This window comes from Salmo salar, chromosome 24 (genome assembly GCF_965601325.2).
Source record: "Salmo salar chromosome 24, fSalSal1, whole genome shotgun sequence".
NCBI lineage: Eukaryota > Metazoa > Chordata > Actinopteri > Salmoniformes > Salmonidae > Salmo > Salmo salar.
The window spans coordinates 25,916,154-25,943,535 of record NC_138314.1 but is presented as its reverse complement, the minus strand read 5'-3'; the positions used below and the strand labels follow the sequence as shown (position 1 = coordinate 25,943,535).

Sequence of the window (27,382 nt, the reverse complement as noted above, 5' to 3'; positions counted from 1 at the left end):
AGTTGCGGATGGTGGGGTTTAAGATTGACATCATGATAAACCCATCGCTTACGTTTACCAAAATAATTGTACTGTGCAGATGCATGCTGTGAGGCGTGCGAGTACAGGCAACCTTTTGCTTGGCTTCTCCCAAGAGAATAAATTACTACTGTAATACCATTTACATGTTTAACTCGATATGCATTGTTTTGCCCATTGACTGAAATGTAGTTTAAATTGACAAGTGTTTTTTTCTTTTTCGTCACAACCGTTTATTAGCCAGACCATGCACAAGAAAGTTTCAGCAACTGAGCATAGATGCACAGTATTTGCTAGTTGTTGGTTTCTGATGATAGTGGTCCAGGGTGGAGGTTTTTCTGCACCACGTTTTTCACACCAACTGTCAAAAGTTGTAAAGTCTAGCAAGACAAGGTCATTATTTTGATCTGGTAGTGTTTCGGGTGAGAGAGGAAACCACCACCTGTAACTTGAGAACTGCAGAGGAAAACAAGGAACACAGATACATAAGAAACAAGATAAAGCTACGGTGGTCACATTGTAAAGGACTTTACTCCTTTATCAACCGCTTTAGGTTAATGCAACAACAAAAAGACACCACCCATAGTTTCACAAATTTTATAAATTGAGTTTCAATAAAGGAAAACCAAAAACAATTTTCCAATAAACATATGTGATAATATACACTATTTACATCTTTACAAATGTATTTCTTTCTTACAAAACACAACACTGATAAGTTAATATATTCAAGCATTTGCTGAAGTGCACAGAACCACATACACGTTGGGGTATTATGTATATAAAAAAAATTATTTTGCATCATAACATTAAAGACAATGTTTTATTTTGCAAAGGGTTATTGCAAAAGTTATGTAGTTAAGACATCAGATCCACTTCCTTCACATATCAATAATAAAAGTTGACATGTTGCCCTCCGAGAGATAAATGCAGCTTCATAGACTTGAGGACATTAGAGACAACATGGAGATGGGGTCATGGTGCAACTCAAGGTAAAATGTCATAGTGTGTACAATCCTGGTTTGTGTCATCTTTATCTGTAGGAGAGAGCAATGAATGGAGCGTGTAATAGGTGGACTCCATTGTGCTCACAAGACACCTCCACTCCCCCCCTGTCACAATTCAGGGCCAGGCCCAGCTCCATGGCCGTCAGCAGGGGGCCCACCCCCTCCCCCAACAGATCAGCATTGGTGTCCTGCAGAGACCATGGAGCTCCTTGCCTTTCTCGTGGACCCCCGCTTGAAAGCTCCCCCACTTTCCGCATGTCAACCAGACTTGGCTCCCCTCTGGCACCACCAGCTGCCTCCTGAAGACCTTGGAATAGGAACAGCAGATCCACTCGAAGCTCCAGGACATTCTCCTTTGACCCAAAACGGTATCTGTGGAATAAAAGGTTAAGACAGGACCCAAAGTACTTTAGCCTAATAATTACAACTTTCAGTTTCCATAGATATGGAATAAAGTCATATAAAAAGTTGAGGTATGACAGCTAAGTGAGTGTGCCATCATGTCAACCAGGACTCTTACCGTGTGGGAAGCTTGCGTTTTGCCATGTATGGAAGAACAGGCTCTATGTTCAGGTGTTGAGGATTCAACACATAGAGATGAATCTCAGCTCTCATGACTGTCACTGACAGAACATCCTGACTGAGAAGGAACTCCAAATCTGTATCTAGGGTGGGAAAAGATCAACAAAAGAATGTAAGGCCTAAATGAAATAAGCACTACTGAGAATGTGACAGTGGCCACATTCCTTAGTAGAATCATTTATATATTCTATAAAACCAAGTCTAAAGGCACTTTAAAATGGAGATTCTCTACAGTAGGCCTAAATACTAATTTAGTCCAAGAGTACTCTTAATACATGGCTAAGAATCTACTTCAAATGACTTAGGATTTAGATTCTTACCTCCACTGATACTACCCTGAATCCCTTTGACGCCTCTGCAATGAAAACCTAACTGACAGCAATGATAGACGCGTCTGACAAAATGGAATAGTGGTTGCTCAGGAAAGACTGTGCGCCGTAAACCTCCTTGGGCCATTGAACGCACCCGGAGACGATGTAGCAGTGCCAATTCCATCGGGTACGCGCTGGTTTCCATCCAAGGCGCTGACAACAATGCGCAATGTTGCCGCTGCGTCTCATCGCTCTCCCGTCGCCATCGTCTCAAGATATCTGTGGTTAAAGTATTGGGACCATCCTGAAAAGCGGAGGACTTTGACAGTATCTCCTGCACCGCGCGACACTGTACTCCAATGAAATTAGTAGACACAGATAAGAAAATGAAGGCAATCCAAGAGCATGTGGTAGAAGCCATGGTGATGGGTCCGTAGTTGGGGAGCTCCACTAGTTGTACCAGCTCCGTCCAGTGGTGCGGTGTATCTGAAAAGGATCGCATATCTGCGTGGTTTATATGGTATGCCCCTCCACTGACAATGGGGCATTCTGCCACTTAGAATTTTAATTCTGTTTCTCCACCCCCCTGTTTTGTTCGTGCCCCTAACTACCCATTTGCACCCCACTGACCCATAAAATGAGTTTGCATAATAAGGCACTCCGAAAACACCGACTCCAGTCATTCAAATTCAGCTACCGCGTATCTAATGACCCTAATTACACTATTTGGACCATCAAGAAAGGTCTCATTTGATAGTCTCGAAAACCCAACCATAGGCAACACAGTGATTGTTTCTTAGGGTTGGGTTTTCGAGACTACTTATTTCCAGGACACTAGGCACAGAAACAGAGGTTACTTTCTATTTGGATATATTTACGCACGTAGAGTCCAGCTATCTTAAATTTCATGAAAACTTACATTTAGGCATTGTTCGTCCCCTTCACCCAAAGCAATATAATTACCATGATAACAATTGGGGCGAGTGTTCGTACTTTAGTGTTTGTAAAGTACTGTGGGCGCCGTATTTATGCTTAGCTTGAGCTGTGTGCCTGATGCTACAGTACTACTATGGTTGTGGCACTATAGGGACCACGATTGCCCCTGTAGTTTAGACTACAATGTGCAGCTCATTTAGAGAAGACAATATCCATACATCGGTGTTAATTTAGAGTGGATATATGATAAATAATCATATTTGAATGAATGTATTTGCAATGCTTGGAAGGAAAATGCTTGCCATATGACCAAAACATTTTTTTGACCAAGGCATTTTTTGTGTGTTAAGAATCAGCCATTCATTATCTTTGTTGTTGTTACAAACATAGTCAATCTTTGTAAACAACCTTACAGAATATTATTGGCAAATGATTCATGTGCCGCATTAATCGGAGAATATCACATTTAGTGTATTCAATGGCTTTTGGCTTGATTTCAGAGGTGGTCAAAATCAACTCTACACTGAAAACCCAAGAGTATACTCTCAGGACAAAATATTACATGATATCTGTAATTATATACAATACGTTTTTCCTACATATGGTATGTCATTAGGTACAACATAATATTCCAAAAAAGATATATACATTGTGGGTGGTGGTGAAGGATTCAGTGGTAGCTGATTATCTTTATCCAAATGAAAAGGATTACAGTGATTAGGAAACCCAGCAGCCATGATGTTTGTACATTGAATATTTGTTACACAACATCTCTATAAGCTCATATTTCATGTGGTGTGTTGGTTTGGAATTTCATTATATATTGTGCAAAATGTCTTTGCAGTGTTGACAGAGATCATGGTCCTCTGCACATTAATACAACACACTATAGGACTTGACCAATGCTCGTGTAAATAATTGTACTTCCTAAAACTCTTTACACAGTGTTTATCTTAGAAAAATGTTCAGTAAGTTCATTGTTTGAAATTAATTTAGAGAGATCCATATTCAGAGAAGTGACTGAGTAGACAGTGGTTCTGGTGGAACTTCTTGTCACAGTCAGAGCAGGTTAACCCTGTGTTTCAGTAATCTGTGTCGGGCCTTGCTGGGCAGAGAGAAAGCATTGTCCTGGCGGTCCGGGATGCCCGAGTTTCTCACCGCTCCGCCTTGCCGCAGGAAGTACATCTCCTGGGCCACACTGCGAGTCCCGTACACAGCTGCACCCGCACTCCTGTATTATAAACGTAAGACACATTACAACTCAATGGAAACACTCAGGGATTTATTTTAAGATAATACAAACTGCATAATGATGGCCTGTTCCCCCTCCCCCATCATCTGACTTGAGGAGGAGTAATGCATGTTGAGAGAACCCCCTGCCAGTCATACTGGCCTGACAATAGCCTCCTGCAGAGCTTCAGTGTGAGAGAAATGCGAGTGGAGCAGCGATGTGGCTCTCACAAAAGAATGGTCCTGCCCTACCAGACAGGTTGCCTGCAGGGACACAGCATAGGCACTCATTACAAATACCACACAAACATGGATGACCATGAAAGTAAAAGACAGAGGTGGTATATACACTATACAGCATCTTACTAACTCAAATCACCACTAAGTACTACAAATGACCCAAGATTCCACAATCAGCTAAAACACATTTTCACAAGGCACCACAGCTCCACAAAATGTCCCAAAACATCCCAATCAGCTACTGCAACGCACTGAGTTTACTACTCACTCCAGCAGTAAGGTCAACGCTGGGAGACAGAGTTCCACAAATATCATAAGCAACAGACCAATAGAGAGAGGAAAAAAGGTAAAAGTCAGATAGGACAGCTAGAGAAAACAAATAGAGCTATGGAATATACCGTAGTTTGACAACATTTCAGAGAGCTCTGAGAATATTAGAGCCTCACTTGTGAGCGTGTTCTGTATACAGTCAGTGTGTAGTGTCCCTGAGGGCCAGAGGCCCCCGGAGCAGTAGTCCTCAGATGTGCCTCCAGTCCATTCAGAGATGCCAGGCTTCTGAGATACTGGGGATAAACCACAGGGTGTTAGCTGATTAAATGGTTTGACAAAATATCAAACTGCAGTAATAACATATAGGGCAATAGTGGAGATATTCTATTTAATTTTCAAACAGTTGAACATGTGGTTGTCCAGAGAGGGGAATCTCTTGTGGAACACTCATACATGAACAAACATTCATATCCCTCCCATATTCCCCAACAGTTCCTCACCACTTCATTTGTGGCTGCAGTGTCGCTGTGGAATTGTGTCTCTACCAGTAGGGCCAGTACCAGCCCTCTCACCCTGTGCTGGTAGTGCCGTGGGGAGAAAAGGGGCATCTGTAGAGTTCTCACAGGGCAAGGGGGAGGTGGGGGGCAAGCCACCTGCTGGACTTTACTCCCGTGTCGTTCCTTCACCCTAAACGCCTTATCTCCCACATTCCCCATCCTCTGACTGCCAGGCGCTCAGGACTCCTCACCGCTGAACCTGTGGGCTGCAGACCTTTCTCCACCCAGTGCAATACTACCTCCATTCTGTTCATTGACGTGACGTCTGTCGTTGTTTTGCATTGACTTGCTTTCTCCTGCAAGACCTGACTCATTGCTCCCACCCTTTATGTTGTTAAAACTGTGGTCGTACGAACCTCCTGTGACACTCTCTTCCACCTCATGGGACAGCTTTCCATTGGACAAGGTATGATGAGAGGTCTCTGGAGCGACCTTGATAGGTGAGGGGCTGAGAGGGCCAGGAGTGTGAAATTAAGGTCTTGGGTTAAATAGCAACTAGTGGAGGGATAGCGGAGAGATAGTGGGTGGGGTCCGGGTCAGATGGATCAGTGGTCGGTGTGTCAGATAGGGTTCTTGACGGGAGCCGGGACTTCCGGGGTCACTCCCTTGGAGTAGATCGGGATCTGTAGGACAAAGATTCTCAACAATTTACACTCACATCAGGGTTGCGACTATTTCAAACGTGTCTAACCCTAACTTTCACTTGGCTTTGAGATTACTGTATCAGGACGGAACACATAACTCACTCGAGTAAGAGTGTTTACCAGAAAAGGGTCACACTTCATCTGGATAGTCCGGATAGTCATACTATCAACAAACTATGCGTTGATAAGCAACTGCTTGGTAAGGTTACGGTTAGAGCTAAGGTTAGTAGATAGATAGTTGAAATGTTACTGATAGTCTGTAAAGCATCTACAGATGGACTATCCAAATAAAGTGTTACGAAGGAAAGTGTTTCTACAGTGGAGGATGGAGGTGGGTTTCTTCCTGAGGGGGGTGAAGTACCTGGATGCTCTGTACACAGGAGAGGAGAGTAGATACTGTAGTTCAGTGGCGGTCAGGAACACAGTGGAGGTCACTGCGCTAAATAGAGGAGTGTTGCCGGAAGAGCTGGAAGAACTCAGTCCATCGGGTCTCTGGACCTAAGGCAAAGTATAAGCAAAAATGTATGGCAAGGCCTGTTACCTAAACTGCTGACTTTGTAAACAATCTAAAGCATAGCTTTTGTATTCAGATAGTGATGCATATTACAACAACCCAACTTAGAAGGAACCTCAACAAATTAAGATGATCACAAGATGATTTCTAAAATCTCAAAGGAGAGAAGAACCTAAATTATCAGCCACTGGTTGAACATTTCAGTTTCATGGGGTGGCAGGTAGCCTAGTGGTTAGAGCGTTGAACTTGTAACCGAAAGGTTGCAAGTTTGAATCCCTGAGCTGACAAGGTAAAAATCAGTCGTTCACTGTTCCTAGGCCGTCATTGTAAATAAGAATTTGTTCTTAACTGACCTGCCTAGTTAAATAAAGGTTAAAAAATGAAGCAGGACTTTCACTGTGAGATTAGGGGGCATCTGTGTGCTGTCAACCCTGTGGAGCAAAGACTTGTTTTTTAATCTGTGGTTAACTATTCTAGTCCTTTGGTCAGACAGTTTACCTCCACCGATAGACTAAACAACCAGGTAACACTAGAGGGCAGCGCTGACAGGCCTGCAGAATTAGGGCAGCCTTGAGTAGGAGAAGTGGGTCAATATCTGAGAATCAAAATGTCCCACATGAAACAAGGAAAATATTGCCAGGCTAGGCCAGAAGTTAATAAACATAAGAGATGAATGAAATAGGTATCGATATATCAACAAACTCCTTATTACTTACATGTGTAGAGTCAATGGTGCTCAAGCAACTGAAGATGTGGAGTTCAGTGAAGCCTCCTTGTAAGTGGTAGAGGTACTGTTCCCATTGAACTGCAAAATCTTCCTGACTGTAGATCTAAATGCAAGGCAAATCAGAGGGAGACATTTAGCATTAGCAAAAAAAATTATCCTTGATTAACACACATCTATGTGAAATTAAGACTTTTTTTAACTGCATTGTTGGTTAAGGGCTCGTAAGTAAGCATTTCACTAAGGTCTACATCTGTTGTATTCAGCGCTTGTGACTAATACAATTTGATATGGATATGACAGATTGCTGTAAACAGCTAAGATAAGTGTTAGAGATGACTGTACCTGGTAACTCTGGCGGATAGGGCCATTATAAAAACTAAAGTGATTTATAAGCTGATCGAGGAAGTCACAGATACTGACGTCTGGTATTTCCACATAACAGCTTAAGGCCTGAGAGACAGCAGCATGGAGAGTAATTATGACATCTACACGGGGGATGGAGAGACAAAAACATCACTAAACAACCCTGTGGCATTTTAACTGGTTTAGTGGATGAGCATTCTCATTACAATGGTCTATACATCTGAGATGTGGGTGAATGTATCAGACCATTGCACTTTATCTGTAAGCGTCAAACATTTGAAGATGTCTTATGGGCCGTCATCATCAATAAAAACAGGGATCATTCTTGGTACGCAGTTAGTATCAATAATCTCATCTAGGGACCACATCTCTGATGTCCCTACCTCTTCAGGATAGAAATAGCAGATTCCAGCTCTTGTAGTCACCCTCACCTTTGACCCATCATACAAGTTGTTCATGCATTTGCAAATCAGTGTAAAATTACATAACACCATACCAATAGAAAAGTAGAGACTATAGAATGGCCGACTAAGGATAGAAGCCCAATTTAATACAGGAGAATAGAACCTCAGATAAGGTGACAGTCCCACCTTGAGTCAGGCAGTGATCTCAACCACAGCTGGTTATACTGGTTCGCTCAAAGGCTGTCTTCCACATTCATCCCTCGCCCTACATTTATAAAGTCAGATTAAGAGTGGATTAATTCGAATTTGAGTTATATCCTAGGTAAAATGCATAGGTAGGCATACTGTTTATGTTGATATGCCATGCATTCACTATTGAACCAACTGCTGCTGGCAATTGGATACTTAAAAAAAATAAAAAATAAAGCAAACTGATCAGAACAGCCCAAAAGTTACGGGAAAACATAATTTCACTTTGCAGCATGTGCCATGTCAAGCAAGCTACCAGCTGGCTGATGTTTAGCTTACCCAACAATCTTGTTCCAAATGAAGTTCACGCACTCTTCCTCCCCATTTTTTGAAGATAACACAAGTAATCTCAGCAGAATAATCTCAGCAGAATACTTTCAAATTTCATAAACTTTCTTTGCAAGACTTTCAGACAATTTTACAACTGAAAACAGATTTACTAACAGGTCATCACTAGTTACCACAGCCATAATTATGGCTAAACCCCACCTATTTCTACAATCTCTTAATCTCATCAAGCCTAACCTTAACCACACTGCTAACCTTATGGCTCACCTTTAATACAAATGTAAATTTGTTATACATTTTCATAGACCATTTTGACTTTGGCTGTGGTAACTAGTGACAACCCTACTGGTTTGCAAGAGTAATGCAAATCACAAGTTAGTCATGTGAAAGTAGAGGTGTAATAGGGTCAAACAGTGCGTCGTTCTGAAACATGAAGTTCTAAACTCCTTTCGTTATTCTAAAACACATTTGGAGAAACAGACATTAGAAACCATATTGTGTCAAGTTGAGATACAAACACCAATGTATTTCGGTAATTATTTATTTTATTTAAGTTAAAGCAGAAATGTTGTTAAATGGTCCAGAAAAATGTAACTAACATTTTGGGTCCCTTGTGGCAGGTGCACAGAGGTAAACATAATAGAATAGAGAAGAGTAAACAGTTTGGGGAGTGTGGTCCAATAACTAATGAGTTGAGGAAAGAGACTGGTCCCAGTGTGTGAGGTGGTCTGAGGGAGAGATCACTCATCACGTCCCTCATAGCCATCAGGGAGGGCATTCACTTCAGAGTTGTGGAACAGGCTCTTGTTGCCATCACCCCAAGGGAAACGCTGGTGAGAAGAATCAAGTTAACATAATGACAAAGTAAATTAACAGGGGGCAAATTCAAATGTAACTACTCAAGGCAAAAATTAGACAATGCAAAAAAGTATATAATCAAAGAAATACGTTTTGCAACAATAACCATTTAGGATCTTGCCATAATTGATCAGACCTTGCTGCGAATGCGCAGATGGCTGTAAGGGACAAACTCTGGCTCCACATGGTGTGCAGCATGGTGCTGCATTTTCAGGTACATGTTCAACATGCACACTGCAACCCCCGGAAGGGCAACCACAAAGGAGAGGATCTTCCATGTTCTGGCTGGAGAAGAAACAAAGGAAACCAAAAAAAATACATTGTTGTTTGACGAGCAACAAAGGCTTCATTTACACTGAAGCCAGTTATAGTTAATACATTTAACCTTTATGTTCTGTTCAAATTCATTGTGATGTGACAGACATGTTAGCTTAACATAGCTACTTTGAGGTCACTGGAATGCGTAACTTCCCTTTGAATGTGTGCTCCGCTGAGATCCTAAGTATCTCAATCAGGGGAGGCAGCGTAGCCTAGTAGTTAGAGCATTGGACTAGTAACTGAAAGGTTGCAAGATCGAATCCTCAAGCTGACAAGGTACAAATCTGTCGTTCTGCCCCTGAACAAGGCAGTTAACCCACTGTTCCTAGGCCGTCATTGAAAATAACAATTTGTTCTTAACTGACTTGCCTAGTTAAATAAAGGTAAAAACATTTAAATCTCTGCACATGTCAATGTCAACCACCAAAGTGCAACAGGTGCAGGTTGTGTACTGTTGAGTTTCCATTTCCAAAGAGCCTCTAACTTAGCTAATCACATACTTTGATGTGATCACTGCATTAAGCATTTGAAATTGTGCGCCCACTGAAGTACAGTTTACAGAGGTTCTGCCCCTGAACAACGCAGTTAACCCACTGTTCCTAGGCCGTCATAGAAAATAACAATTTGTTCTTAACTGACTTGTCTAGTTAAATAAAGGTTAAATTAATAAAAACGTTTCAGTAGAGTATTTAACCACATTTGAACTAGTGCACACAGTGGAGTGCCACGGCACTTCATAGTTTAGATTTAACATTTTGCTGACCTGGGAGAAAAGATTAAGAATTTAGAAAATTACTGTTGGTAAAGAGGTTATCGGATGAATAAGGTGTCATGCTAGGTTGACAAAGTCCTGCAGTACTGGCAGCACTCCAGGTACAAGGTTTCCTACCCCCCATGGTCATGGAGAGTTATGGTCGAAATGAGTGAACACCTTTAACGCACTACGGCTTTGAGCTTGCCAACTGATCTCCATGACATCGACATTGTTAATCACAATTTTGAAACTGATTAAATAATTGGTTTCTTCATTACCTTCACATACTGCGCTAACTTTGGCTAGCTAAAGATGGGACATTGAAAACACAACCTAGACAGATGTTTGGTAGGTTTGAAAGCTAGCAAGAGTGTACAGTTAACTAGATATCTAACGCTAGTTAGCTAGATATCTAAACGTTAAATAAAAACCGCTATCGTAGATAACATTTAATTCAACAGGGAGTCATGTTGAGACCAAGGTCTCTTCTGCAAATGAGCTCTAGTTAGCTAACTAGTCTAACATTGTGTTAATCCAGCCAACTGGCTAGTATAGAATGGGGATTTAGCAATTGCCAACGAGTTCTGTGTAGCTAGGTATGTGGTTGAGTTCTCTAACCTAGCTAGTTAACCAATACAGCAACTGTATGCTGCTTCGCGCCGACGTTAGTTAACAAGGTCACGAAGGTACCACGTCCTCCAAGAATATGTTTACGGTTTTGTCATTCGTATATCGTGTCCTTTGAGCAATGTTTGTGTGGCATTACCTGTTTGCTCTCCATGACCATGGGCCGCTGTGGCAGAGCGTTGACGAGTCTGGATCAATGAGGACCGCAGGAGAGTTTGAGAAATTCGTCCGAAAGCCGCCATCTTCACTGTCTTTCTGACTCGATGAACGGAAGTGATGTAGGGGAAACGTGCTCCGCTTAAATCAACAACCAGGCCACCTAGAACGGTCATCTGAAAAGAGAGGTACAATACAATAAGAGGGAAATACTTTTCTTTCCAAAAAATGTCAATGACACAATACAATACGAGTGAAATACTTTTCTTTCCAAGAAATGTAAATGAAGTATGCAAAAAATCTGCTTTGTTTTGTATTGGAATGGTGTGGGCGTACCCCAACAACAGGGTGGCGTGGGCTTATACCGGTCATTAAAAATATGAACGCAAGTAGACCGCTGATTGGCCCGCTCATCCTCCTCAGGGTGATGACATCATCCTATATGAGGAAATAGCATTTTTATGTTCATGTTTGAGATACAAGTTTGAGGTGGGGTTTCTGAAGTGGTTTTTCCCCCCTCTAATTTATGCTTTGGACAAAAATACGAGTATGGCACAGGAGGTTGGTGGCACCTTAATTGGGGAGGACGGGTTTGTGGTAATGGTTGGAGCAGAATTTTTGAAAATTTGATTTTAAAATGTAACCTTTATTTAACTAGGCAAGTCAGTTAAGAACAAATTCTTATTTACAATGACGGCCTACCCCGGCCAAACCCAGACGGCGCTGGGCCAATTGTTTGCTGCCCTATGGGACTCCCAATGACGGCCAGATGTGATACAGTCTGGATTCAAACCAGGAACTGTAGTGATGCCTCTTACACTGAGATGCAGTGGCTTAGACAACTGCTCCATTTGGGAGCACTCAGGAATTAATGGAATGGTATTGATGCTATTCCATTAGCTTTGTTCTGGCCATTGTTATGAGCAGTCCTCTGCTCAGCAGCCTAGACTGGAGTGTAGGATAAGTCAACAACATTATTTGGGTATGAGTTAACAGAATATTCACTTTTAAAAGTGAGATTTTTTTTATCCTTACATTTGTACCCCTTTTTTGTGTTATCCAATTGGTAGTTACAGTCTTGTCCCATCGCTGCAACATCCGTACGGACTCGGGAGAGGCGAAGGTCGAGAGCAGTGCCTCCTCCCAAACATGACCCCGCCAAGCCTCACTGCTTCTTGACACAACGCTCGCTTAATCCGGAAGCCAGAGGCACCAATGGGTCGGAGGAAGCACAGTACACTAAACCCTCCCCTAACCCGGACAACAATGGGCCAATTGTGTACCGCCTCATGGGTCTTAAGGTCACGGCCGGCTGCGACACAGTCTGGGATCGAACCAGGATCTGTAGTGATGCAGTGCCTTAAAAGTGAGGCCTAAAAATGAGATTTTAACTATACTTTTTTTTACAGTAGCCTATGCAGAGACTATGTGAGAAAATGACCCTAACCAACATTATACCAGATTCATCAGTTTTGCATCTACAGTAAACTAAATCACCAAATACGGACCCAACTGTATGAACCGTATGGCAAATTCTACTCTGTCTGAATGAGTTCATAATAATCTTGACTTCTTATATAGCCTAGGCCTATGCTATCAAATCTTCTATATTGTTCTTTGTATCAAGCTTGGATTGGCTACTTCTCAGAATTGTTTGTGTTCTTTGTTCAATATCACATATAACAAACTCAGTGGGAGGACTAGACACAAACACAACTTTGAACCTTGGGTCAAATACCAGAAGAAGACTGGACAGACTGATAGATCAGCTGAGAGGTGTTCACATTTCCATGAACATAACAGGAGTGAGGTAAGGGATAAACCCCCCAAGATTTGGGGGGGTTTGTGTTTGGTAGTAGGCAGCAAAATCTTTCTCACCATCATCAGATTTAGCCTAAACATTTAGGATATGATATGTATGTAGCCTACTACATTTCGAATCTGGACTTTTATTGAATAATCATATCATATCTGAACTTAATCAGATTTTTTCTAAATACATAATTCTCTACTTTCCTCTAGTCTGTGTGTTGAGATTTAGACACATAATAATTCAAATTGGGAAATCAATCATCATGGTGTCTGTATTTCATGTGATTGTGAGATGCAGGTTAGCATAGCATATTGATTGAGAGGTTAATATTCAACTATTTAGTCTATGACCTTAAAACACAAGAGCTCCTATCATCTGTCTTTTCATTTGCTTTACTGTCCTGGCACGAATAAATTCACTACCACAGCACAGGTTAATTTGGGACATTAGAACTTTAGATGCATTACGGATTACCAGCTTTTCTGTCTCTAAATTGCAAATGTCTGGACGCGATGAGTGACATGTTTCATTTTGAGTCAGGGCATATTGCTGACAAAAGCACTAAAGACCTCAGTTCATTTTCAAAATGGAAATCTCTCCTCCAGTAATGGATTCCATTCAGTATGATCAATTTGGTACGTCTGACATTGAAAGTAACCACAGTCAGCTGAAAATCATCCCACAAAGAGGTAAACTAATCTATTTTAATCAATATCTGTTAATGTGCCTTCATATTCCATGTAATTTTCTCCATGAACAGTGGCAAGAAAAAGTATGTGAACCCTTTGGAATTACCTGGATTTCTGCATACATTTTACATAACATTTTATCTGATCTTCATCTAAGTCACAATAATAGACAAACACAGTGTGCTTAAACTAATAACACACATATTATTGTATTTTTCTTGTCTATGTTGAATACATCATTTAAACATTCACAGTGTAGGTTGGAAAAAGTATGTGAACCCCTCGGCTAATGACTTCTCCAAAAGCTAATTGGAGTCAACTAACCTGGAGTCGAATCAATGAGACGAGATTGGAGATTTTGGTTAGAGCCCCATTAAAAAACACTCACAAAATTTCAGTTTGTTATTCACAAAAAAACATTGCCTGATGTGAACCATGCCTCGAACAAAAGAGATCTCAGAAGACCTAAGATTAAGAATTGTTGCCTTGCATAAAGCTGGAAAGGGTTGCAAAAGTATCTCTAAAAGACAGTCTACGGTAAGACAAATTGTCTATAAATTGAGAAATTTCAGCACTGTTGCTACTCTCCCTAGGAGTGGCCGTCCTGCAAAGATGACTGCAAGAGCACAGCGCAGAATGCTCAATGAGGTTAAGAAGAATCCTACAGTGAGGGAAAAAAGTATTTGATCCCCTGATGATTTTGTACGTTTGCCCACTGACAAAGTAATGATCAGTCTATAATTTTAATGGTAGTTTTATTTGAACAGTGAGAGACAGAATAACAACAAAAAAATCCAGAAAAACGCATGTCAAAAATGTTATAAATGGATTTGCATTTTAATGAGGGAAATAAGTATTTGACCCCCTCTCAATCAGAAAGATTTCTGGCTCCCAGGTGTCTTTTATACAGGTAACGAGCTGAGATTAGGAGCACACTCTTAAAGGGAGTGCTCCTAATCTCATCTTGTTACCTGTATAAAAGACACCTGTCCACAGAAGCAATCAATCAATCAGATTCCAAACTCTCCACCATGGCCAAGACCAAAGAGCTCTCCAAGGATGCCAGGGACAAGATTGTAGACCTACACAAGGCTGGAATGGGCTACAAGACCATCGTCAAGCAGCTTGGTGAGAATGTGACAACAGTGATTATTCGCAAATGGAAGAAACACAAAAGAACTATCAGTCTCCCTCGGCCTGGGGCTCCATGCAAGATCTCACCTCGTGGAGTTGCAATGATCATGAGAACGGTGAGGAATCAGCCCAGAACTACACGGGAGGATCTTGACAATGATATCAAGACAGCTGAGACCATAGTCACCAAGAAAACAATTGGTAACACACTACGCCGTGAAGGACTGAAATCCTGCAGCGCCAGCAAGGTCCCCCTGCTCAAGAAAGCACATATACATGCCCATCTGAAGTTTGCCAATGAACATCTGAATGATTCAGAGGACAACTGGGTGAAAGTGTTGTGGTCAGATGAGACCAAAATGGAGCTCTTTGGCATCAACTCAACTCGCCGTGTTTGGAGGAGGAGGAATGCAGCCTATGAACCCAAGAAAACCATCCCCACCGTCAAACATGGAGGTGGAAACATTATGCTTTAGGGGTGTTTTTCTGATAAGGGGACAGGACAACTTCACCGCATCAGAGGGACGATGGACGGGGCCATGTACTGTCAAATCTTGGGTGAGAACCTCCTTCCCTCAGCCAGGGCATTGAAAATGGGTCGTGGATGGGTATTCCAGCATGACAATGACCCAAAACACACGGCCAAGGCAACAAAGGAGTGGCTCAAGAAGAAGCACATTAAGGTCCCGGAGTGGCCTAGCCAGTCTCCAGACCTTAATCCCATAGAAAATCTGTGGAGGGAGCTGAAGGTTCGAGTTGCCAAACGTCAGCCTCGAAACCTTAATGACTTGGAGAAGATATGCAAAGAGGAGTGGGACAAAATCCCTCCTGAGATGTGTGCAAACCTGGTGGCCAACTACAAGAAACGTTTGACCTCTGATTGCCAACAAGGGTTTTGCCACCAAGTACTAAGTCATGTTTTGCAGAGGGGTCAAATACTTATTTCCCTCATTAAAATGCAAATCAATTTATAACATTTTTGACATGTGTTTTTTCTGGATTTTTTTGTTGTTATTCTGTCTCTCACTGTTCAAATAAACCTACCATTAAAATTATAGACTGATCATTTCTTTGTCAGTGGGCAAACGTACAAAATCAGCAGGGGATCAAATACTTTTTTCCCTCACTGTAAAGTGTCAGCTAAAGACACAGAAATCTCTGGAAGATGCTAACATCTCTGTTGACGAGTCTACGATACGTAAAACTGTCCGCCCTGACCTGAGAGAGCCTTTTTATGTCTCTATTTAGGTTTGGTCAGGGTGTGATTTGGGTGGGCATTCTATGTCCGTGTTTCTATGTTTGGGATTTCTTTGTTTCGGCCGGGTATGACTCAATCAGGAACAGCTGTATATCGTTGTTGCTGATTGGGAGTCATACTTAGGCAGCCTGTTTTTCCTTTGTGTTTTGTGGGTAGATGTTTTCTGTATAGCTACTTTGCCTTATGGAACTGTGTAGTCGATGTTTTGTTTATTTTGTAAGTGTTCACTTTTCTTAAATATTAAAAAAGATGAGCATTCATATTCCCGCTGCGTTTTGGTCCTGTGTTCACGACGACCGTTACAAAAACACTAAACAAGAATGGTGTTCATTGGAGGACTCCACGGAAGAAGCCACTGCTGTCCAAAAAAAACATTGCTGCATGTCTAAAGTTTGCAAAAGAGCACCTGGATGTTCCTCAGTGCTACTGGCAAAATATTCTTTGGACAGATTAAACTAAAGTTGTGTTGTTTGGAAGGAACACACAAGACTATGTGTGGAGAAGAAAAGCACAGCACACCAACATCAACACCTCATCCAAACTGTAAACTATGGTGGGGCTGCTTTGCTGCCTCAGGGCCTGGACAGCTTGCTATCATCGATGGAAAAATGAATTCCCAAGTTTATCAAGACATTTTGCAGGAGAATGTAAGGCTATCTGTTAACCAATTGAAGCTCAACAGAAGTTAGGTGATGCAACAGGACAACAACCCAAAAGACAGAAGTAAATCAACAATAGAATGGCTTGAACAGAAGTGGCCCAGTCAGTCCTGACCTCAACCCGATTGAGATGCTGTGGCAGGACCTCAAGAGAGTGGTTCACACCAGACATCCCAAGAATATTGTGGAACTGATAAAGTTTTGTAAAGAGGAATGGTCCAAAATTCCTCCTGACCGTTGTGCAGGTCTGATCCGCAACTACAGAAAACGTTTGGTTCAGGTTATTGCTGCCAAAGGAGGGTTAACCTGTTATTAAATCCAAGGGTTCATGTACTTTTTCCAACCTGCACTGTGAATGTTTACACAGTGTGTTCATTAAAGACATGAAAAATTATAATTGTTTATGTGTTATTAATTTAAGCAGACTGTGATTGTCTATTGTTGTGACTTAGATGAAGATCAGATAAAATGTTATGACCAATTTATGCAGAAACCCTGGTAATTCTAAAGGGTTCACATACTTTTTCTTCCCACTGTATATTATTTCAGGTATGCAGAGCAGGGTCGTTCATCTCCTGTATGGTGTCTTGGTGCTTCTCCTGTTGATACTACTGCTGATAACTGGACTAAAATGTAAGGCTTGTGTAACGGTTGTCGTCGGGGATAGAGGACCAAAACGCAGCAGGAATGTGGATGCTCATCTTGTTAATTCATTTTTAAATCAAGAGAACACCAAAATAACAAAAACGAAGAACTCACAAACAACAAAACAGTCTTGTCATGCTCACACAGGCAAAACAAGAAACAACCTCCCACAAATTACAAACACACCCTAATATATAGGACTCTCAATCAAAGGCAACTAGACAACCCCTGCCTCCAATTGAGAGTCCACACCCCAATTAACTAAACATAGAAACAGTCTAACTAGAAAGAACATAGAAATAGACTAACAGAGCAGTGACCAAAAAAAACTGAAATAATAAATCAAACACCCTACTACATAAACCATCACCCCGAAACACATAAACAAAATACCCTCTGCCATGTCCTGACCAAACTACAATAGCAAATAATCTTATTACTGGTCAGGACGTGACAGCTTGCTTAATTGTACAGTTCATTTATCATTCAAGGGGACCAAAAGACAAATCAAATTGTATTGTTAAACTCTCTATTTAATTTCCACCAATTCATAATTTCATATTTTTTTTCTTCAATCAATTCTTCCTCCATTTTCCTAAGTCTCTCAGTTAAACCAAGCGATAGTTGATGTCCATCTTTACCTTGAGTCCCTGAACAAGACTGTGATGAGTGCTTGTGCCACATCTTCCAGTTCAGGTACAGTGATGTATAAAGGCTTTTATTACTAAAGGACTAATAAACCTCAGAGTCTTGTTGAAGGGCTATATATTATATTAGACATGTACACTCCCCTCCTGTATTTATTTGGACAGTGAAGCTATAAAAAAAAATACTCTAACGAAGTATTTTGGATTTGAGATCAAATGTTTCATATGAGGCGACAGTACAGAATATCCCCTTATACTGTATCTGAGGGTATTTTCATACATATTTGTTTTACCTTTTAGAAATAAAAGCACTTTATGTATCTAGTCCCCTCATTTGAAGTATTCATAAGTATTTGGACAAATTCACTTCTAGTGCATTAAAGTAGTCAAAAGTGTAGTACTTGGTCCCATATTCCTGGCACGCTTTTGACTACAAACTTGTTGGATGCATTTGCAGTTTGTTTTGGTTGTGTTTCTGTTTCAGAATATGTTTTGCCCAATAAGAACTGAATGGAGAATCATGTATTGTGTCATTTTGGAGTCACTTTTATTATAAGACTAAAATATGTGGATGCTACCATGATTATGGATAATCGTGAATAATGGTGAGTAAGAAAGTTACAGAGGCACAAAGATCAATAACCCCTGTTATTGTAATGGTAAGAGGTTAGCATGTCTACGGAGTATGATATTTGTGTAACCTTCTCACTTATCATTATTCACGATTCATTCAGGACAATCCATAATCATGGTAGCATCCACATTATGTGTTTAGAAACATACTATATTATTATTTACAATAAAAGTAACTCCAAAATTACACAGTATTTATTATTATTATTTATTTTATTGGGCACCAAATAATCTTAAAACACAACCAAAACAAACAGCAAATGGATTCAACACGTTTGTAGAGTCACAAGTTTGATGTAATAATTGCCTGCTAAGAATATGAGACCAAAAAGTACACTTTTGACTACTTTAATACACATATAAGTGAATTTGTCCAAAATTCCTCCCCTAAAATGGGGGGACTATGTACAAAAACTGCTGTAAATACCCTAAAATTAAAGCTGACAGTCTGCACTTTCAGACCGTATCATTTCAAATCCAAAGTGCTGGAATACAGAGCCAAAACAACAAAAAATGTGTCACTGTCCCAATACTTTTGGAGCACAATGTATGTACTATTCCATAGGGAGTGTCAGAACAACCACTAACGTATGGAATGGCATTATGATCACCTGTGGGAAGAAAATTATATTTCAGAACTCCATTAGCCAGATCAAAGACTGCCCCATTGTTTCAGACATGACCTGATTTGTATGTGTACATGGGGAATGTGTGTACTAAGCTAACATATGAAATTGTTTAAAATGGTCATACCATAGATAATTTAGATAGCCCTGTAGGTATATACAGTTGAAGTCGGAAGTTTACATACACCTTAGCCAAATTCATTTAATCTCAGTTTTTCACAATTCCTGACATTTAATTCTGTTAAAAATTCTCTATTTTAGGTCAGTTAAGATCCCCATTTTATTTTAAGAATGTGAAATGTCAGAATAATAGTAGAGAGAATGATTTATTTCAGCTTTTATTTCTTTCATCACATTCCCAGTGGGTCAGAAGTTTACATACACTCAATTAGTATTTGGTAGCATTGCCTTTAAATTGTTTAACTTGGATAAAACGTTTCGGGTAACCTTCCACAAGCTTCCCACAATAAGTCGGGTGAATTTTGGCCCATTCCTCCTGACAGAGCTGGTGTAACTGAGTCAGGTTTGTAGGCCTCCTTGCGCACACACACTTTTTCAGTTCTTCCCACAAATTTTCTATAGGATTGAGGTCAGGGCTTTGTGATGGCCACTCCAATACCTTGACTTTGTTGTCCTTAAGCCATTTTGCCACAACTTTGGAAGTATGCTTGGGGTCATTGTTCATTTGGAAGACCCATTTGCGACCAAGCTTTAACTTCCTGACTGATGTCTTGAGATGTTGCCTTAATATATCCACATAATTTTCTTCCCTCATGTTACCATCTATTTTGTGAAGTGCACCACTTCCTCCTGCAGCAAATCACCCCCACAACATGATGCTGCCACCCCCGTGCTTCACGGTTGGGATGGGGTTCTTCGGCTTGCAAGCATCCCCCTTTTTCCTCCAAACATAACGATTGTCATTATGGCCAAACAGTTCTATTTTTGTTTCATCAGACCAGAGGATATTTCTCAAAGAAGTACAATCTTTGTCCCCATGTGCAGTTGCAAACCATAGTCTGGCTTTTTTATGGCAGTTTCGGAGCAGTGGCTTCTTCCTTGCTGAGCAGCCTTTCAGGTTATGTCGATATAGGACTCGATTTACTGTGGATATAGATACTTTGGAACCTCTTTCCTCCAGCATCTTCACAAGGTCCTTTGCTGTTGTTCTGGGATTGATTTGCACTTTTCGCACCAAAGTATGTTCATCTCTAGGAGACAGAACGTGTCTCCTTCCTGAGCGGTATGGCGGCTGCGTGGTCCCATGATGTTTATACTTGCGTACTATTGTTTGTACAGATGAACGTGGTACCTTCAGGCGTTTGGACATTTCTCCCAAGGATGAACCAGACTTGTGGAGGTCTACAATTTTTTTTCTGAGGTCTTGGCTGATTTCTTGTGATTTTCCCATGATGTCAAGAAAAGAGGCACTGAGTTTGAAGGTAGGCCTTGAAATACATCCACAGGTACACCTCCAATTGACTCAAATGATGTCAATTAGCCTATCAAAAGCTTCTAAAGTCATGACATAATTTTCTGGAATTTTCCAAGCTGTTTAAAGGCACAGTCAACTTAGTGTATGTAAACTTCTGATCCACTGGAATTGTAATACAGTGAATTATAAATTAAATATTGTTTGTCATGCACAAAGTAAATGTCTTAACTGACTTGCCAAAACCATAGTTTGTAAACATGAAATTTGTGGAGTGGTTGAAAAAAGAGTTTTAATAACTCAAACCTAAGTGTATGTACTTCCGACTTCAACTGTATATACTTATTTTAGATTATTTGATAAAATATTGAATATGGCCTTTACTACTGTAGACCATGGAAACACATTGAATAATACATTCATAAATGGCAAAACAGACAGTCCAAAAATAAATAATAAGAAATTAGGTTTTGAATTGTCTGTCCTATATCTAGAATATATAAGAAAGTATTTCTGTTTTTTAGACACATACAGTGCATTTGGAAAGTATTCAGACCCCTTGACTGTTTTCACATTTTTGTTACTTTACAGCCTTATTCTAAAATGGATTAAATAGTTGTTTTCCCTCATCAAACTACACATAATACCCCATAATGTCAAATCAAAAACAGGCTTTTAGAAAAAACTTGAAATATGACATTTACATAAGTCCTGAGCGCTCTGGAGCAGGTTCTCTCTGTACTTTGCTCTGTTCATCTTTCCCTGATTAGTCTCCCAGTCCCTGCCGCAGAAAAACATCCGCACAGTATGATGCTGCCACCACCATGCTTCACCATAGGGATGGTATTGGCCAGGTGATGAGCAGTGCCTGGTTTCTTCCAGATGTGACACTTGACATTCAGGCCAAAGAGTTCAATCTTGGTTTCATCAGACCAGAGAATCTTGCTTCTCATGGTTTGAGAGTCTTTAGGTGCCTTTTGGCGAATTCCAAGCGGGCAGTCATGTGCCTTTTACTGAAGAGTGTCTTCCGTCTGGCCACTCTACCATAAAGGCATGATTGGTGGTGAAAGATGATTGGAATCTGTGTGGGTAGCTGGACAGGTAGAATGACTGACAGTGAAGATGAACAGGTGGTCATGGGTCAGGTGACAGAGGAATGGATGAGACTGAGGCAGGAATTCCTTTAACCATAAAGTGGTATATTTACTGGGTAGTTTGTCAGTGCTGCATAACAAAGGAAACAGAATAACATGTATCCAATCAAATTCATAATCACAAAGGTCAAATCATAACAATCATTCTCATTATTAACATAATTAGGTAATTCAGCAATTCAGGTCAATAAGAAGTCAATAGGAATCGTCGTTGAGGCATTTCGGCTCATAACTGTTCATCATAATCATGAGAATAATAATACAAATAATTCAATCAGTTATCGGTTATTTAATCTATAATCTCCATCAGTTTGATATCAGAATTGATCAGTTCAGCAAACAATAATGACGTTTCATATTTCATCCTTTCAGGTTTGTCTTCATATATACATGTAAGTTCGTTACATTTCAACCATATGTCAATGGCATAATTGGCCTGTGATGATCTGTAAGGCCGTGATCATTGTCCATTGACATAACACAATAGGTTTGAAGCATGTGCTCCAAGCCGCGCTCCACGGTAATAACTATAAACAATAACTGATGGCCCGCTCTCTCGATCGCAACAGATAGTTCAGATGAAAGGTAACAGATTCGGTGGATTCACGTTGATTCATGTACGCACAGAATGTCTGGATTAGACGGAGTTAAGGAAGAGAAAGCAGCGAGGTCTGGCGATGGCGATTCCCTCCTTTTAATGAGTTGAGATCTGTCGGACATTTCCACCTGACCTAATTAAAGCGCCCCTGGCCCAGCTGAGCAAGTGGCCATGAATTAAAGGGACGATTCCATCAACTCCATGGGCCTTTCTACAGGTGGATTGCTGCAGAGATTATAATCCTTCTGGAAGGTTCTCCCATCTCCACAGAGGAACTCTGGAGCTCTGTCAGAGTGACCATCGGGTTCTTGGTCACCTCCCTGACCAAGGCCCTTCTCTCCAGATTGCTCAGTTTGGCCGGGCGGCCAGCTCTAGGAAGAGTCATGGTGGTTCCAAACTTCTTCCATTTAAGAATGATGGAGGCCACTGTGTTCTTAGTTGACCTTCAAAGCTGCAGAAATGTTTTGGTACCCTTCCCCAGATCTGTGCCTTGACACAATCCTGTCTCGGAGCTCTACGGACAATTCCTTCAACCTCATGGCTTGGTTTTTGCTCTGACATGCACTGTCAATGGTGGGACCTAATATAAGGACAGAGGAGTTGTGAATTCTGAGATGCCATTCTGCACACCGTTGTAGTACTGTGCCGTTATTTGCCTATTTGTGGCCCGCCAGTTAGCTTGCACGATTCTTGCCATTCTCCTTTGACCTCTCATCAACTAGCTGTTTTTGCCCACAGGACTGCCGTGGACTGGATGTTTTTTGTTTGACTAGTCAGGATCGAGGCAAAGATGAACAGAGAGGCGGCAGGTAGCTTAGTGGTTAGAGTGTTGGGCCAGTAACCGGAAGGTTGTTGGATCGAATCCCCGAGCTGACAAGGTAAAAATCTGTTGTTCTTCCCCTGAACAAGGCACTCTTTTCCAGTAGGCTTTCATTGTAAATAAGAATTTGTTCTTAACTGACTTGATGAAAAGATCCTTGATGAAAACCTGCTCAAGACCTCAGACTGGGGTAAAGGTTCACCTTCCAACAGGACAATGACCCTAAGGACACAGGCAAGACAACACAAGAGTGGCTTCGGGACAAGTCTCTGAATGTCCTTGAGTGGCCCAGCCACAGCCCGGACTTGAACCCGATCAAACATCTCTGGAGAAACCTGAAAATAGCTGTGCAGCGACGCTCCCCATCCAACCTGACAGAGCTTGAGAGGATCTGCAGAGAAGAATGGGAGAAACTCCCCAAACACAGTTGTGCCAAGCTTTTAGCGTCATACCCAAGAGGACTCAAGACTGTAATCGCTGCCAAAGGTGCTTCAACAAGTAAAGGGTCTGAATACTTATGTAAATGTGATATCTGTTTTTATTTGTAATACATTTGCAAAAATGTCTAAAAACCTATTTTTGCTCTGTCAGATTGATGAGGGGAAAAAAACTATTTTATCAATTTTATAATAAGGCTGTAACGTAACAAATGTGGAAAAAGTCAGGGGGTCTGAATACTTTCCGAAGGCACTGTATATCAGTGGATAACATTGTAGATGCTTTGTTCATAATCTCTCACTCCTTCCTTCATTCATTATCTTACTCTTGTCCCTTTCAGACCCAGCTACTATCAACCATCACTATTATGATGAATATCAGCTTCCAGTGAGAGGTAAGTGACTTATTGGTAGCAGTGGCGGTTCTTGACCATTTCAACTGGGGGGGCCAAGCTGGGGCCAGTTGTACTATTAGAGGGGCCAGTTACATTAGACGTTATTGTTGTCATATCGTTTTCTTCACTGCATTGCAGGCATTAGCAGGCAAAAGACCATGTTCATAATCATCATCGTTGCCACTGTCTAATAACGGATGTAAAAAAAGAACGATAGCAAAAATCTGTTATGTAAAAATGATTTCATACTCCACATTTAGGGGGGCCACAAGGGGGTCCAAAATTGTTGTCACAGGGGCACTGGCCCCCCCTGCCCCCCCCCCCCAGAACCGCTAGTGATTGGTAGATAAAGTCCATCCCTATCCATTGTGCAAAACATTGTGTCCTCCTCAGGAACTTGTAGTGAAGAATGGTGGTCTTTCCAGGATAGCTGCTACCTGGCATCAAAAAGGAAGCTCAACTGGAACAGTGCAGAGGAAAAATGTATTGAGCTAGGAGCACACCTGCTTGTTCTTAACAGTGAGGATGAGCTGGTAAGGCCAAGGAAGTGAAGCAGTATTGGTCTCATATCAAGAGCTGTGGGCTATGTTAAATATTCTCTATTTGTGCTGTTTAGGACTACATCTCCCAAGTGATTGATGCAGGAGAGAGATACTGGGTTGGGCTTGTGGAGAGAACACAAGAGGGCCACTGGACCTGGGTGGATGGAACTGACTACAAATCAGTTCCACAGTAAGGGAGTACTGGGATGATGAGAGTAGGGCAGCGGAGGCTGGTGGGAGGACAGGCTCAGTGTAATGACTGGAATGGAATGGTACCAAACACACCACACACATCAAACACATGAAAAAAAACTTGTTTGACTCCATTCTATTGATTCCATTCCAGCCATTACAGTGAGCCCATCCTCCTATAGCTCCTCCCACCAGCCTCCTCTGGAGTAGGGATATTTGTATTACATCCTAAAAACACAGTCATCAGACATTATAATTAAGCTATAAGGCCTAAGGGGATGTGATATATGGCCAATATACCACGGCTAAGGGCTGTTCTTATGCACGACGCAGCGCAGAGTGACTGGGTACAGCCCTTAGCTGTGGTATTTTGGCCATATACCACAAACCCCCGAGATGCCTTATTGCTATTATAAACTGGTTACCAACCTAACCAGAGCAGTGAAAAATATATGTTTTGGCATACAAGTGGTATACCACGGCTGTCAGCCAATCAGCATTCAGGGCTGGAACCACCCAGTTTATAATAGGTAATATCCTTCCCTCTACTGTCTTTGCTCAGCTTCTGGGATAAAGGGCAGCCAGACGACTGGCACGTTGGTGTGAGTGGAGAGGACTGTGGACAGCTTCATGACGGTCCACACAGACGACGCAAGCTGTGGAATGATGCAGACTGCAACCTAATGTACAATTACATCTGTGAGGCAAAGGGGAAATGAGAAACAGTAGACCCATGCTTGCCATTGACACATGAGCTGTAAGCTATGCCAGTGCTGCCTGACTGATATAACATGACAGTCTCAGGATACAGGAGAAAGGATGGTTTTCTTTCAGTGACTTTATAACAATCACAAATGATGGTATTGAGCATAAGAAGCACACAGTGTATAACGTGAGGTTATACAGAATAATGTTTAATTAAACCTTGGTATGTCAGAATTTAATAGCTTTCTTGGAGGTCTTTTCATCAGATATTTTTCCAGTTCAGCATCCACTCTATCTGTGGGTGTATATGAATAGCAATAACCATTACAGAGGCACATATTGGATGTGCAGGTTATGTCCTGGTTTCCCGTGCATTTCCATACTAGCAGTGCTCACTGGGAAGGTGCGCATGCTCTGGGTTGTACCCCGCCTTCTCAAAGCACATGGCTGCTTTTCTGTCACACTCGCAGATAAACATCTCACATGGATTGTTGTTTTCTGTATGAGAGAGAGACAGAAGAAAAAGTAAGGAGGCGGGAGGGGAAGAAGAGGGAAAATTGAGAAGGAGAAAGATGGGTAATGGTAAATGGTAAATTTCAAGGGGGAAGGAAAATAGAGCTTCTCCAATTTAAAAGATGCAGAGGACTAGACCATCCTAAAGGGGGTGCTGTTGCAGAATAAAAGTTATATTTTGACAAAGGGACTGTTTTTGAATCCTATAGTTAGGCTGATCACACTCGCCTTTGCAGGTGACAGTCTTAGAGGCTCTGTCACACTGGTAGCTATATATTTCAGTGTAAGGGTTGTCAAAGATGCCCCAGCAATCCTCATGTTGCATGGAATCAGAGTAGCAGTAGTCATGAACCTGACAGCATCTGGAACACACAGAGGGCATCTGTTTCAATACAAGTATAATGACTGACTTCCCGTTAAAGCTAATGTATACACCCCCCCCCCCCCCCCCCCCCCCACACACACACACACACACACACACACACACACACACACACACACACACACACACACACACACACACACACACACACACACACACACACACACACACACACACACACACACAGTGTAACTCCCGCCATCCACCTACACCGTGTACACAACCTCCAGGTTCAAATTCATCCTCTTCTCAGATTCTTGCCGTGTTCAACACCCCTGACCCCATCCTCCCCTCCCTGACTGCGTACCTGTCCAGATCATCCACAGGTGTGCCTGAGCCTCCCTTCCCACAGTAGCAGCCATAGTCAGCGTAGTCCAGCACAGGCCAGCTGCTAGGGTTGACACAGACGATCATCGCTCTGAACTGCCATAGTGCCCATGGGCTGGGTTCATGCACCGCCAGCACTGAAACACACGAGGGGCCACGTCTCAGACAGACAGAGCACATTCAAATATCTACACCGGACATTACCATTTTTATATCAGAAACAAATAAAAACTAGTGAATCACTCAAATGGAACCATACAGCATCATGGTTGAACTGGGAAACGTCACATTCTAGGCAACTGACTGGTGAGCCCTTATTGCTTAATGTAAATGTATTTTGCATAACCAGCTGTGAGTCAAATATTTTGCAGTGCACACTGACTTAACTAAAGGAATATTTTCAGCAAAGAAAGCTATGACAGGATGACTGTACACTGCTCTGTTATTAAAAAGCATCGACAGCATCAAAGCTCTGTCTTAAAATCCAGTGTAATTAAGAATACTTACAGACAGGCAGACAGAAGGCTAACAGCAGCAGAGTGTGAGAAGACCTCATTTTGGTGATGAAGAGTATCACTGATCTGGAACGCAACTGATATATATATATAGAATCATGGCCTTTAGGGGCAGGCGTTGGATGATTAGATAAGGTGAGATACACAGTGCACAGTAAACTGCACAGACATATTTTAATAAACACTTGTGTATAGTGATAAAGGTGCATTGAA

The 27,382-nt window shown here is 41.5% G+C and overlaps 4 protein-coding genes and 1 pseudogene across 6 annotated transcripts; 1 reads left to right on the top strand and 4 right to left on the bottom strand.

The window, feature by feature from the left end:
• Positions 1 to 601: 601 nt before the first annotated feature.
• On the bottom strand, positions 602 to 2,704 carry LOC106585336 (uncharacterized). The gene is made up of 3 exons (XM_014171426.3): positions 1,928 to 2,704; positions 1,546 to 1,690; positions 602 to 1,397 (listed from the first exon to the last, which is right to left on the bottom strand). The coding sequence occupies exons 1-3, from the start codon at positions 2,418 to 2,420 to the stop codon at positions 1,052 to 1,054; spliced, it is 984 nt and encodes a 327-aa protein (XP_014026901.3). The 5' UTR covers positions 2,421 to 2,704; the 3' UTR covers positions 602 to 1,051.
• Positions 2,705 to 3,510: 806 nt separating this feature from the next.
• LOC106585311 (uncharacterized) lies at positions 3,511 to 7,841 on the bottom strand (annotated as a pseudogene).
• Positions 7,842 to 8,865: 1,024 nt separating this feature from the next.
• LOC106585487 (cytochrome c oxidase subunit 6A, mitochondrial) lies at positions 8,866 to 11,229 on the bottom strand. The gene is made up of 3 exons (XM_014171742.3): positions 11,037 to 11,229; positions 9,335 to 9,483; positions 8,866 to 9,170 (listed from the first exon to the last, which is right to left on the bottom strand). The coding sequence occupies exons 1-3, from the start codon at positions 11,227 to 11,229 to the stop codon at positions 9,081 to 9,083; spliced, it is 432 nt and encodes a 143-aa protein (XP_014027217.3). The 3' UTR covers positions 8,866 to 9,080.
• Positions 11,230 to 13,223: 1,994 nt separating this feature from the next.
• Positions 13,224 to 25,671, top strand: asgrl1 (asialoglycoprotein receptor-like 1). Of its 3 annotated transcripts, XM_014171743.3 has the most exons (7): positions 13,226 to 13,555; positions 17,156 to 17,239; positions 17,852 to 17,947; positions 23,940 to 23,993; positions 24,387 to 24,526; positions 24,610 to 24,725; positions 25,290 to 25,671. In XM_014171743.3, exons 1-7 carry the CDS (start codon positions 13,453 to 13,455, stop codon positions 25,444 to 25,446), a joined length of 750 nt encoding a protein of 249 aa, XP_014027218.1. In that variant the 5' UTR covers positions 13,226 to 13,452; the 3' UTR covers positions 25,447 to 25,671. The 3 variants fall into 3 exon arrangements, with proteins under 3 accessions (XP_014027220.1, XP_014027221.1, XP_014027218.1); XM_014171745.3 differs by lacking the exon at positions 17,156 to 17,239 and having other exon boundaries at positions 13,224 to 13,555; XM_014171746.3 differs by lacking the exon at positions 17,852 to 17,947 and having other exon boundaries at positions 13,224 to 13,555.
• Positions 25,621 to 27,245, bottom strand: pla2g1b (phospholipase A2, group IB (pancreas)). The gene is made up of 4 exons (XM_014171748.3): positions 27,162 to 27,245; positions 26,635 to 26,791; positions 26,174 to 26,307; positions 25,621 to 25,930 (listed from the first exon to the last, which is right to left on the bottom strand). The coding sequence occupies exons 1-4, from the start codon at positions 27,208 to 27,210 to the stop codon at positions 25,815 to 25,817; spliced, it is 456 nt and encodes a 151-aa protein (XP_014027223.1). The 5' UTR covers positions 27,211 to 27,245; the 3' UTR covers positions 25,621 to 25,814.
• Between the last annotated feature and the right edge of the window lie 137 nt (positions 27,246 to 27,382).